Raw genomic sequence first — 12,036 nt, 5'->3', positions numbered from 1 at the left:
TAACCAGAGACATTGAAGTTAAGAACAATCTAACAATAGCCAGGGGGGAGTGGGGAGGGGACAGTGGGGAGAGGGGATTACAGGAACTACTCTAAAGGACACACGGACAAAATCAAGGGGGAGGGTGGAGGCTGGGGTGGGGTGGAGGGACGGGGAGAAAAGGCATACAACTGTAATTGAATAACAATAAAAATTAAAAAAAAAAAAAAAGAAGAAGAGCCTCCCAGATACCCAATGGAAACACGGGGACTCTGTGTGAAGTGGATACTGGAGAGTAACTCAGTGGAAAAAGCGTACAGATATTTGGTACCATCCAGAGGATTTTGTGTTTGAGTCCCAGGTGTTTGATCTGCATATACATATGAAAATCTTCATTTACTAACATTTGTAATACACCTACTATGCACCTAGTGCACCGTACATATTAACAACACAAGGAGTGTTGTTTTCTTCCATTAGGAGGTAAAGAAACTGGGACTAAGACCTTATATAACCTGCTCGTGTTAATATGATAATGACCTACTCACAACTAGTAAGAAGTAGAGCTCAGATCAGAACAGTGGCTATCTGAATCTATAATTCAGACTTTTTCTACTAACCATGCTGGCTAGTTTACACTAAATGACATAGATTCAAAATACAGGCATAAAAGGATATGGATTTAAGTGACTAGCGGAATGTTTCTTTTGATATTAAGGCAAAAATACGAGAACAAACAGCTTATGAAATCATTCTCAAGTGTTTAATTAAAATTCATATAGCATTTAACATGTATAACATTTAAACTCTTTCAGTGATTCTTATATTTTAAAATCCTTTGACACAACATTTTGAGGCTAACTTCATGCTATAAATCTACAAATGAACAACTTAACAACACAAAAATAATTTCAAAGTCCATTCCAATGAAAAGTTTAAAACACTTTAAAATTACAGATAATGTAAAGATATTTTTAAAAAAACTACAAAATGAGCACAAAGTCTTCCCTTTTGAATTTTTAATAAAATACTGCTCTGTATAAGATCTAATGAAAAATTCTAGTTACTTATAAAATAGTTATGTGAGAAAAGAAAGGAATTAAGATACATTTGTATGAATTATATTTAATTGTATTGTTTAAATGAACAAAATACTGAACACTTTGATAACACAGCACACTCATATACTGTGAACCGAATTCTTACTCCTATTATTCATTAGAAATGGTACAAGCAATTGGCTTCAAATTGCTAAAACATCTACAGAAACTTATTCGGCAGAGGCAAATTCATAGTATACCAATTGCTGAAATAATCAATAGTCATGGGTGTACTGCTGGAAAAATTAATTTTTACAAGTTCATGTAAAACTTCACCTATTGGAAACCAGAGTCTCCATCACAAATTGCACTTGAGATGGCTGAATGCACTGACTGAGCAAGGCATTACTGTTGGCTCACTGACGCAAAACACAGACACACACAAAACTAGTTCTGGATTGCTGATATTCTTAACTACTAAAACTATTTTATACCCTTTTTCTCTTTCTCTACAAGGACTGTGATGTGCAAGCTGTTAACTCTGTTAACACCAGTGGTGCTTCCACACGCCTGGTGGCCTGGCCCTGTTGGCTGTCTGTTTCAACACTGTGGGGTTGGAGAGAAACGTCAACCAGATCTCAGACTTCACAGTGTTCATTTCTACAATTTTAAGCTTTATCCTGAGAAAGAAAGCTCCTGCCAAAAAGACTGGTTTACCTGCAAAGCTTACCAAATGCACATCAAGAACACTGCCAGTCCTGAGTACTGTCACTATCTCTAGAAAAATGGTAAGGGAATTTCTGTGATTCTTTTATTTTTAAAGGTAGAGAATACCTGCCACAGTCATTTCCCTCAAATAAGTTCATTCTTCTCTACAGTAAAAACACACTTTGGAAGCAAGATGTTACTAACAAATACAGTAAGCTCAAAAAGCTGGGATGTTGATGTACACAGTTGTTTTAAAAATTGCTCTGAACACTGACATGAAGCATGGTAGAATTACAAAGGAGAGCTGGACAGTTCTATCTTTAGGTGAAAATTAGACAATCACTATGAAAAAGCATGGTTTACTGATACAAACAGAACAGATGATTAAAAATGAGTGAATGAAACAGAGCCTGAAGTTTATCTATTTCCTTGAGCCACAAAGATATGTTATAATCTGAAAATGCAGTGACTGATACGTCTTATTTAATTGGTTTCCCTCTTCCAGCCACCTTCTCTCTACTTCCTTCTCTTAAAACCAAGAATCTAGATACGTTTGGAAAACCAAAGCAAATACCTGATTAGAGGAAAGGAAATAACAAAAAACCTGCATTGACTTTTTCATCCCTTCCCCAATAGTGGAAAAAAAAGATCTTTTTATCTTTTTAGTTCTTAAAAAAAAAGTCTTAAATTGAAACCAAGGAATACACAGAGGTTAAAATTAATTTTTCATGCAAATGAGTCTCAGATGTTTAAGACTTGATGTCGACTTGATGGTCTACATGATGTTTAAATTGATTAATACATTCTATCTGTCACATTATAAAACTGATAATAAGCAGATAATGTAGGAAATATGAAAAGAAACAATGAAACTGAAAGGATCGATCTTCAAATCTCAATGGGCTAAAAAAGAAAAAAAAAGTTACTGAACAAGCACATTTAGATTTAACTGCTCTAGTCATATGGAAACATGACGCAATCTGGGGACTCTACTCTTCTATGCCCTACACACTGCCCGCCAAAATCCACAGCAGGTTCAACAGTTGAACAGACATATACTTAAACTTTGGGGTGGATGAGTCTGTCCCATCCAAAAAGGAAAAGCTGTAAGCTTCCCAAACTACCGATGGATCCAGTCTCCTCAAGATTATCACGAAGGAAAAACAGCCTCTGTCCCATCAGGAGGACGCATCTCCTATGGATGTCAGGCCCACATTTGGGATAAATGTGGGAAAGGAATACAGACAAATGCCTGACCCACTACCTAGCTGCTACAGAGCTCTCTTCTATTTTAATCTCTCTTTAATCTTGACCTTGAGAATAATATGTTTTTAAAAGAGGAGGAGGAATGAAAAGAAAACACTTTTACTGTCTATCCACACAGGACAGCTTGCTCTGTTCAAACACTGGGGAACTAACCCCATACATTAAGTGGTGCTGTGCTTACTGAACTTTTTCTTGGCGTTTTCAGGTGCGTGCATTCCTTCTTCTGTGATCTAAAAAAGCATGTGGGCTGCACACAGCTCATAGAGTGGTCCCATAGAAGTGATGGGTGAGGCAATTCTTGATTGTTGGAGTTTGTAGTTACATAAAGGTGACAAATCTTACATACATTAAGCAGAACGTTACTGTCACAATTTAACTTTTTGTATTATATTCTCATAATAGATATTTCCTTTTAAAACAAATAGAGTTTGTGAGGCAGTAAGGACGAACACTGAGAATTACCTGAGCCTTATTACTCAAGATCCCACTAGAGATAAAGAAACATTTGCAACAATAAACTGCTGGAAACCGATGAACATGTAAATACAGGAAAACAGAAAATATCGCAGAGCTCACATAATTGTAACAAATGACAGATAATGAACATTTATCCCTCACACTAAAGGCACTACTAATATACAGATATCCTATTAACATCTAAAGAAACTCTGAAATCAGCAGTTAAAGGCATCTAATTAGTTCGATACCAGCATTTTTAAACATGCTAGTCTAAGACTCCTGGCAGAGTTCCCAATGAGCTAAATGTAATCAGATATAAGGAGCAGCTCCATATAAAAATTGTGATATCCAACTTTTTAAAAAGTATAACTTACTTCCTTAAAAATATATGCACATCACAAAAGCTGAAGGAAATATATATGCATATATGTGTATACACACACACACACACACACACACACACAAATTCGGGTCCTGGTACCACCGATAAATTTTCAAAGATTCTACAATAATTTCAAGAGCCACAGCTTGAAAAATACACACCCACACGTGACATGCAAAGACAAAATGCCAGAGTCACCAAACAGTTCGGTATAAAGCTAAAAATATGGAAACAGAACGAGAGGCATTTGTCATGTAAGTAATGTACGTCACAAAGTGATTGTGCTTATAAGATGTAGCACACCCTGGATTTAAAAAAAATCAGAATTTCATCAGCCCCAGGAAGCACTACACATGGACCAATGATGGAGCTCTTATAGATGTTTGTCAGCTCTACAAAAGAATAATGCAATTTATTTTAATTAACATGATTAATATTTTCTACTTTATTCTATTGGCAGATTAATCTAATCATTGTACCCTGTAAATTTTGAAACTTAATTTTATTAGAAATTACCAATGCTGGTCCTTGAATAGTCGAAAAAAGATTGCAATTAGTTGCTTAAATCTAGATTGCTATTTCTAGTTCTAAGTAGTTAAATGAAATACTCTGATCAGTATTCTAAAGTTGCTTTGGTACAAAATTTAGAATCAAGCAAAACTAGTGGCACGAGCACAAGTGCGATTGTTTCACAGCAGGTCTAAAGGGCCCTCAGAGACAACAGAACATAAATGAAAATATTTCTAAGAGCCATTCTCCTGACAATTCTGTTACATCATTAAAAAGAAAAATAAAATCCAAATTCAGTAAATTATACTTGAGGCCCAATTTCCATGCTCCACTTAATTATTCCTCAATGACAGTGTAAAAATGTTTATTATTATTGCAATATGATGTCTCATTTATACTTCAGGATGCTTCGAATGATGAGGCCAATAGTTAGAGTGGTACACCTTAACGTTTAGTCCACTAGTATTATTTTAACACAAGATTTAATTTATAGTCTTTTTAAAAATAGCTTTATTGAGGTATAATTAATGTAAAGCAAACCACACATATTTAAGATGCACAATGTGATATAGTCTTTTAAATAGCATGAAAAGTGCCTGACAACTTAAAAATTAAAAATTTTCAATTGAAACATTTAAAAATAATAGCACATTCCAATTTTTTTATGAGACATAGATATGGATTTATAAAAAGGTTGGTAGAAGGGGAAAAAACTAATTTAATTCCAAGTACCAAATTCATTCAGAAGGTTTAGAAATGCCAAAATTGACAGCCAGTTTTCTTGATTTTCTTCTTGAAGAAGAGCTTGGTGTTGACTTATGGTGACACATACCACGACTCTGAGAGGCGGCTTCCGCTTGAAAGGAAGAAGCAGGCTGAGTAATCTGACAGGACTTTAAGGAAGCCGATGAACTCTCCTGTGGAATCACTCTGGTGACACTGGAAGACCCTGGCTGGCTAGTCTGAAGTGGGGTGGCTTGAGGATTTTGGGCCTCCTTATTCTCAAAGTTCTTTTTGTTTGCAACCCTTTTTTTAGTAACCTTCAAGGGATAAAAGCATCATCAATTAACAACGTAGGCTAAAAAGTAAAACTAGTCATAAAATACCATAAATCACACTACTAATATTTGTTGATCTCTGCTGTCTTGTGACTTCCACTTATGTTTCCAAATAGACTTTAGAAATTAAGAGAAATTTGGTTTTGAATATTTAAAAATTCTTCATCCCTTAAATATAAAAAAATCACATTCCTGATTTTAAATCACTTTGTGCTAGAAAAGGCTATCATTACTTGCTGCAATTATTATTTATTAGAACATAAGCTCAAGAGTGCAGGGCCCAGGTCAGACTGCTCACCATTGTCATAATATAAATTCTCAGCAGTCAGACCTGTACTGGGCTTCTAGTTGGTACTGAATAAGTAATTCTTGAATAAACAATTTTTTATTAATAGTCTTTGAGCATTAAAAACATTACCTTAAAAACCTAATAATTCTATCTCTAGGTCTCACCTGTAGAGGTATGAACTGACTGTGCACACCACCCACTACGGCCCCCGCCAGGGGCCCAGGCCCAGCATGTGGAGTGTGATGAAAAGGCTTTCCGTGAACTGGCACCGGTGGTCCCCACGGCATCGAGCCAAAGAGATGAGATGATGAAGGCAGTATATTAGCTGTTAAAAATCATGGAAAATTTTTTTTAGTAAAATAGTCCATCAAATCCCTGAAATTGAAGACCTACTTGTGCTACTATTCCTGGCTTTTTTGGCTTTGGCAAAGAGGCATACACTTAACTTATGATAAATCTTGCTTACAACATTCAGCCTCAGAAGCCCCTCTTAGGTTTATGAACAATTTTACAGAAGTCAGTTTATCAATATGCTCTCTGGCTTAGGATGGCCCAGAGAATAACATATACTGATATGAGTTTTAGGAATATTTGTAACCCTATTTAAAAAAATCATAAAAGGGTCATTGAAACTGTCCCTTGGGGGAGAAAAGGCAGGGCATAAAGAAAGAAATCTTAAGGATCTCAACTGCCCCTAATGCTAAGTTGCTTTCACAGGATTCCCAGCCTACAAAAACCCCCAAAAGCTTAAGTCTTCAAATGCGGTCACTTTCATGACATCTTTCTTTTCACTATTCTAATATTTTTAATTCAAGGATTTTTAAAAATTTGTATCTTGTTTCTTATTAAAAAGCACATTGAACCAGGAGTTTCCAAACCTGATTTAAGGCTGTATATTCAATCACCTGGGGCGCTTGTCAAGTACGGATTCCTGGGCAAAGCATCAGCCCTAACAAACCATTGCCACCCGGCCCAGCACCTGTACTGCTAACGAGCTCCGCAGATGATTCTGCAGTCAGTGCCGGTGCGGCATGGGCCCTGCTGTGTTAAACAGCACGTTGCCACTGAAGAAGGTATGTGCTGTGTTCAAACTTTCTTTTTAAAGAGAGATAAAGGTCACCAGAACTGTAAGACAGTATAATGTAATTATGTAAAATTTAGCCATTTAAGAAATTTTGGATTAGGAGAATTGTAATATATTTTACTGTAATGAATTATAAATGCACAAATTCCAGTGAAGAAAACTACATAGACTTAGAAAATTAGGTCTGGATAATACATATAAGCAACTTTGGTAGTAGTCACAAAATTAAGAAGATTCGCAGTTTTTTTGGCTATGCAGAAAAATCAGATGAAACTAATTCTGCCTCAGGATTTGGAGGTATTCAATGCTCAACTGGTTTTTAGCTTTGACCCTCTGTTAAACAGTAAAATACTACCATTCTGATTCTTGATCTTTTAAAGTATTTCCCCCTCGTTGACCTCGTTAGGTTATCTCTTTATTACTTGTACTCTGAGTTTCAAGGCAACCTGTAATCTCTTTTCATTTATTGTACTAAGCATTTGGTGGCCATTTCAATTTAGAGATACACGTCCTTTAGTCCAGAAGGCTTCGTATCTAATTCTTCGATACTTGTCCTCCTTTCCATGATCTCTGGTCTCTCTATCTGGAACTCCAACGAGATGGGTGTTGGCTCCATACACTGTCCCTCTAAACCACCCTTCTTTCTTATTTTCTACATTTTGTTCTTCTTCTTCCTGAGATTGCCATGGCTTTGCTTGGGCTTTATCTACTGAATTATAAAAATTCAATGCAACATTTTATTCTTGTTCTCTAATTATGCTTTTTTCCCCATACCTTTTTGTTCTTATCTTTTGGTTGCAACACTGTTTTATTTCACTAAGAATATTAACAATGACTGTCTTTGATGTCTTATTTCCTATGTTATCACTGTTTCCAGGTCACTTTCATTTCTCTTTGTTTGGGGTTCTCTTTTAATTTTAGATATTTTCTTTTCCTAAAATGTTCAGGATCTCTCACAGTCTTAGTATCATCTATTCATTTGAAAGAACAAGACACTGAAGCAGTGACTGGAAGCAGTGTCTGTGCGGGAAGGGAGCAGGCTGGATGACTTGAGAGCTTCTCTTCAGGATGACTGGGTTGGGAGTCAGGCTTTTGGTTGGGATACCCTCCAGAAATCAATAGGTCTTTTCTTTGGAGTTCAATGAATTTCTCAAAAGAACCATTTTCCAACTAAATTCCTATCTGGGCTATGGCTGGCTACAGTCAGAAAAAAGGATGGGAAAAACAAAATTTACCTTATGCTCTGTTTTCAGCCTGGTATTTCATGTTTTACTCTATGCTGGTATTCCCATATCTAGGGAGCTCTCTGGAGAACCTATCTCCAGTCTTTTGCCTGACTGCATGGCTGTGTGGAGGTGGGATCTAGAGAAGCGGGGGTCCCATCGCTACAGACTCTGAACCCATCCCACTCTTCTTAGCTCAGGCCTCACGGGAAACTCTGGCAGCTTCTGGCAATGTCCAGCTCTGAATCTCATGGGAATTGTGACAGGCAATCTACTCATCAGCTCATTTGTATCCTCTTCTACAGACACTTTAGATTGTATTGGGTTGGCCAAAAAGTCCATACAGTTTTTTCTGTAAAATAAGAGACCCATTTTTCATTTTCACCAATAACTTCATTAATTTGGATATTTTGAGTATGTCAGCTATCTTCTGCTATTGGCTTCTAGTGGGTAGAGGCCAGGGGTGCTGCTAAACATCTTCCAGTGCGTAAGACAGCCCCACAGCAAAGAACTATTTGGCGAAAATGTCAACAGTACCAAGAAAGTTCACCTGCCACTCTGACACATTCGATCAGTCACAGCACCTTTTCAATACACTGAACAAATCTTTTTTTGCATTTCAGTGGCATTTTTACCTTCTTGAAATAATAAAGTATAATACACTGAAAAAGCTGCTTGCTTTCTTCCATCTTCAATATTAAAATGGCTACACAAAAATTCACCATTTTGGGTTAAGTTTATTTTTAAAGGCACGCTGATATGACAACTGTCACAATACAATCTAACAAAACTGTTTTGAATAAAGTTAAAGACAACTAAGGGCTACCAGAACCATCTTATGTAAAAAACCAAATGAACTTTTTGGCCAACCCAACGGCTTAACCCTGCTATGCTAAATTGTTTACTACTTTTTCAACTGCTTTTCTCATCACAAACTCTTTTGAAATCTCTAATTTGCTTATATTTCTTATCTCATCTCTTTGTCCTTCTAGGTTATGCTTTAAAAATAATCTGTGTTTTAGTTCAATGGAGTTTAGGCAAAAAGATTTTAGAGATAACTTGTTTATTCAGCATTATTAATCTCTGTAATGTTTATAGTGAGGATCAGATATGTAGAACTGGAATAATATCCAGAATATAGTAGACTCAAAGTAATTTTCTGAACTTGAAATAAACAAGTTATTGGCTTTAAATTATAATGATTAGGATACGAAGAAGCCAACTGTCATTAGGAAAACAAAAGGGCAATGAAAGAATGTTTAGCCCTGACCAGGTAGCTCAGTGGGTTGGAGTATCGTCCCATAATTTGGAAGATCATGTGTTGAATTCCCATCAGGGCACGTGCCTAGGTTGTGGGCTTGATTCCCAGTTGGGGTGTATGGGAAGCAACTGATAGAGGTTTCTCTCTCACATCGATGTTTCCCCCCCTTTCCCTCCTTTCCTCTCTCTGTAAAATCAATAAATACACTCTCAAGTGAGGATAAACAAAATGGTTAATGAACTTGAGATTTAGAATCATTAAATTACAAAATGTTAGTCTTAAAGAGATCCTAGACACATCTAGCACAAATAAGAAAGTGGAGTCCCAAAGAAGTTACATGAAGACGTCACTAAATGGCCACAGGAAGCACGGAGCTACCTGCTCGATAACTCAAGGCACTGCATTTGCAGGAGGCAGACATTAGGAGAGGGTATGAAGAAACACATCAGTGAGCTTAAACACCCCTCCACTCTTCATTTCTGCCATCATCAAGGACAGCATCTTTCACAACCACAGCTTCAAAGTCTGACCTGTTTTTACTCCCTTCACCTTTGTTTTCTCCTGGCCTGTGCATGTTTTTTTTAATCCTCACCCATGGACATTTTTTATGAAAAATGAGAGAGAGAGGAAGGGAGAGAGAGAAACATCGATGTGAAGAGAAACATTTATTGGATCCCCACCCCTGCATGCACCTGACCGAGGATAGAACCCACAACGTAGGCATGTGCCCTGACCAGGAATCTAACTGCCAGCCTTTTGGTTTATGGGACGAAGCTCCAACTGAGCCACACAGGAAGGCCTCCCCATCTTTGTTTTTAATGTTTAACTTTAACCCGAATTCATCTATGGGGCTACCCAGAACAAAGTGCCATCCTATTTTAGCCACACTAGAGGCTGGAGGAGGAAAATTATGTTGCTAGGTGAATATGCAGGCTCTGGTTTCAGGCTAACATCTCACAATGCTTTATTATATTCCCTAAACACCCAGATAGATTTTTTTGTTTATTCAAATTGATGCATCTTAAAAGAACTCTCTAAAAATAGTAATTCAATGACAAATATTTAGAAATGCAGAATATCTTACCAGTAGGTTGGGGAAAAACTGGAGGAATGGTTCCAGGTGGTACAGCAGGAGGATAATTTGCAAACATTGGTGGAGGCAAAGGGAAACTCACTCCTAAAGAGCCCTATGGAAGCATTTAAAAGTTATAAGACAGTGCAACAAAGACATCTATAGGAATTAATTAAAAATGTATTAGAAAAGATCATGAACAGTTCTCACCAACTGCTGTAAAGCAAAAAGTGCAGCTTTTTCCTTGGCTTCGTTTTCGGAGTGGCACTGTGGCCCCTGTACCAGTAAGCCATTAGACAGTTTTACCTGGCAAACTGTCATTGTCTAAAAAGAGAATGTGAATGTCTATGAAGCGATCTGTCGAGGAAGCCAACTTCCTCCCCCAAAGCTTAAACAAATAGAATAATTTCACCTGACATTCTGTAAAAAATAAAAATAAAAAATTCAAGAATTCAAAAGAGGACTATTTAAGTTTTGGGTTACCATGCAAAAACTTTAAAATTGTTGCCTTATCTTCAAGTGTTCTTTACAAAATAAATGTTTCTAAGCTAGCTGAAGGGTCAAGCATCCTAATGCAAATGAAAGCTAGAAAAACTGTTTTCTTTATACCAAGCCTTGGGAAACTAGGACTTCTACTTGCTTTTGTAAATAAGGTTTTATTGGAACACAGCTGAGTCCATTCTTTAATGTATCATCTATGGTTGTTTTTATACTCTAACTGCAGAGTTGGGTGGCTGTGATAGGGAGCACACGGCCTGCAAAGGTTATACTTACTGTCTGGACCTTTACAGAGAAAATTTGCTGAGCCCTGCATTACACCATCTTCCAAAGAGGCAATATTGCACTAATATGAATTAACTGCCAAAATCTAAAAGACTCAGAGGTACTGATTTTACATGCACATTTAAATTATAACGCTTTACACTTTTTTCCCTTTTTAAAAAAGGATTCTTTTTCAAAAATCTCCTTTTTCAAAAGGTAGCAGAGTTTAATCCTGCTTTCTGTTTTAGGCAAGAATGTACTAAGAACTTACGTGTAAAAAGAATAAAACAATCTTTCTTGTGACTAGTGGTCCTCCAGGTGCAGTTTGGGGACCCTGCGGGTCCCTGAGACCCTTTAGAGAGGTCCTTGAGGTCACAACTATTTTCACGTTAGCATTAAGATGCTATCTGCCTTTTCACTCTCATTTCCCCACAAGTATATGGAGGACAAAAACTTCACTGATGTAGTTTCAGATTCTACATTGCAAGAAATTTTTTAAAAAACACAATGTTTTACTGTAATATCAAAGAACATGCTCAAATATATGAAAAGGCTATTAAAATTATCTCCCTGTTTCAACTACCTACTGTGCGACGCCAGGTTTTCTTCATATATTTCACCCAGAAAACCATATTACAAGAGACTGACAGTAAAAGGAGGTATGAAAATCTAGCTTCTCTTAAGCTAGACATGGAAAAGATCTGCAAAAATGTCAAGCAAGGCCTCTTACCAATTTTTTCGGAAAAATTGTTTTTAAATAAACATATTTATTTTAGTTTTAATTTCTAATACAGTAAATATAGATATAACAAGTAAACAGAAGTACTTTGGGGTTCCTCCCAAATTCAGGGAGTTTCTAAAATCAAAAAGGTTGAACCAAGATGCTTGAGACCAAAATCCCTAGCTCTATCGTCTAAAGAATCTTGCCAGGTTCCCTGCTGCC

General features: G+C 36.7%; 1 protein-coding gene across 2 annotated transcripts in view; it reads right to left on the bottom strand.

Annotated features, from left to right (window-relative positions):
* Positions 1–729: 729 nt before the first annotated feature.
* The window catches only part of XRN1 (5'-3' exoribonuclease 1), a 168,167-nt gene continuing 156,860 nt past the window's right edge, over positions 730–12,036 (bottom strand). For both annotated transcript variants that reach the window (XM_053918514.1, XM_053918515.2), the window contains 4 exons: positions 10,542–10,655; positions 10,344–10,446; positions 5,856–6,016; positions 730–5,384 (listed from right to left, as the gene is read on the bottom strand). In XM_053918514.1, coding sequence (XP_053774489.1) covers positions 5,082–5,384; positions 5,856–6,016; positions 10,344–10,446; positions 10,542–10,655 — 681 coding nt within the window. In that variant the 3' untranslated portion in view covers positions 730–5,081. The remainder of the gene's footprint in view (positions 5,385–5,855; positions 6,017–10,343; positions 10,447–10,541; positions 10,656–12,036) is intronic.

This window comes from Desmodus rotundus, chromosome 2 (genome assembly GCF_022682495.2).
Source record: "Desmodus rotundus isolate HL8 chromosome 2, HLdesRot8A.1, whole genome shotgun sequence".
Classification (NCBI taxonomy): domain Eukaryota; kingdom Metazoa; phylum Chordata; class Mammalia; order Chiroptera; family Phyllostomidae; genus Desmodus; species Desmodus rotundus.
The sequence above is the reverse complement of the archived record's forward strand: the minus strand, read 5'-3'. Positions and strand labels throughout refer to the sequence as shown.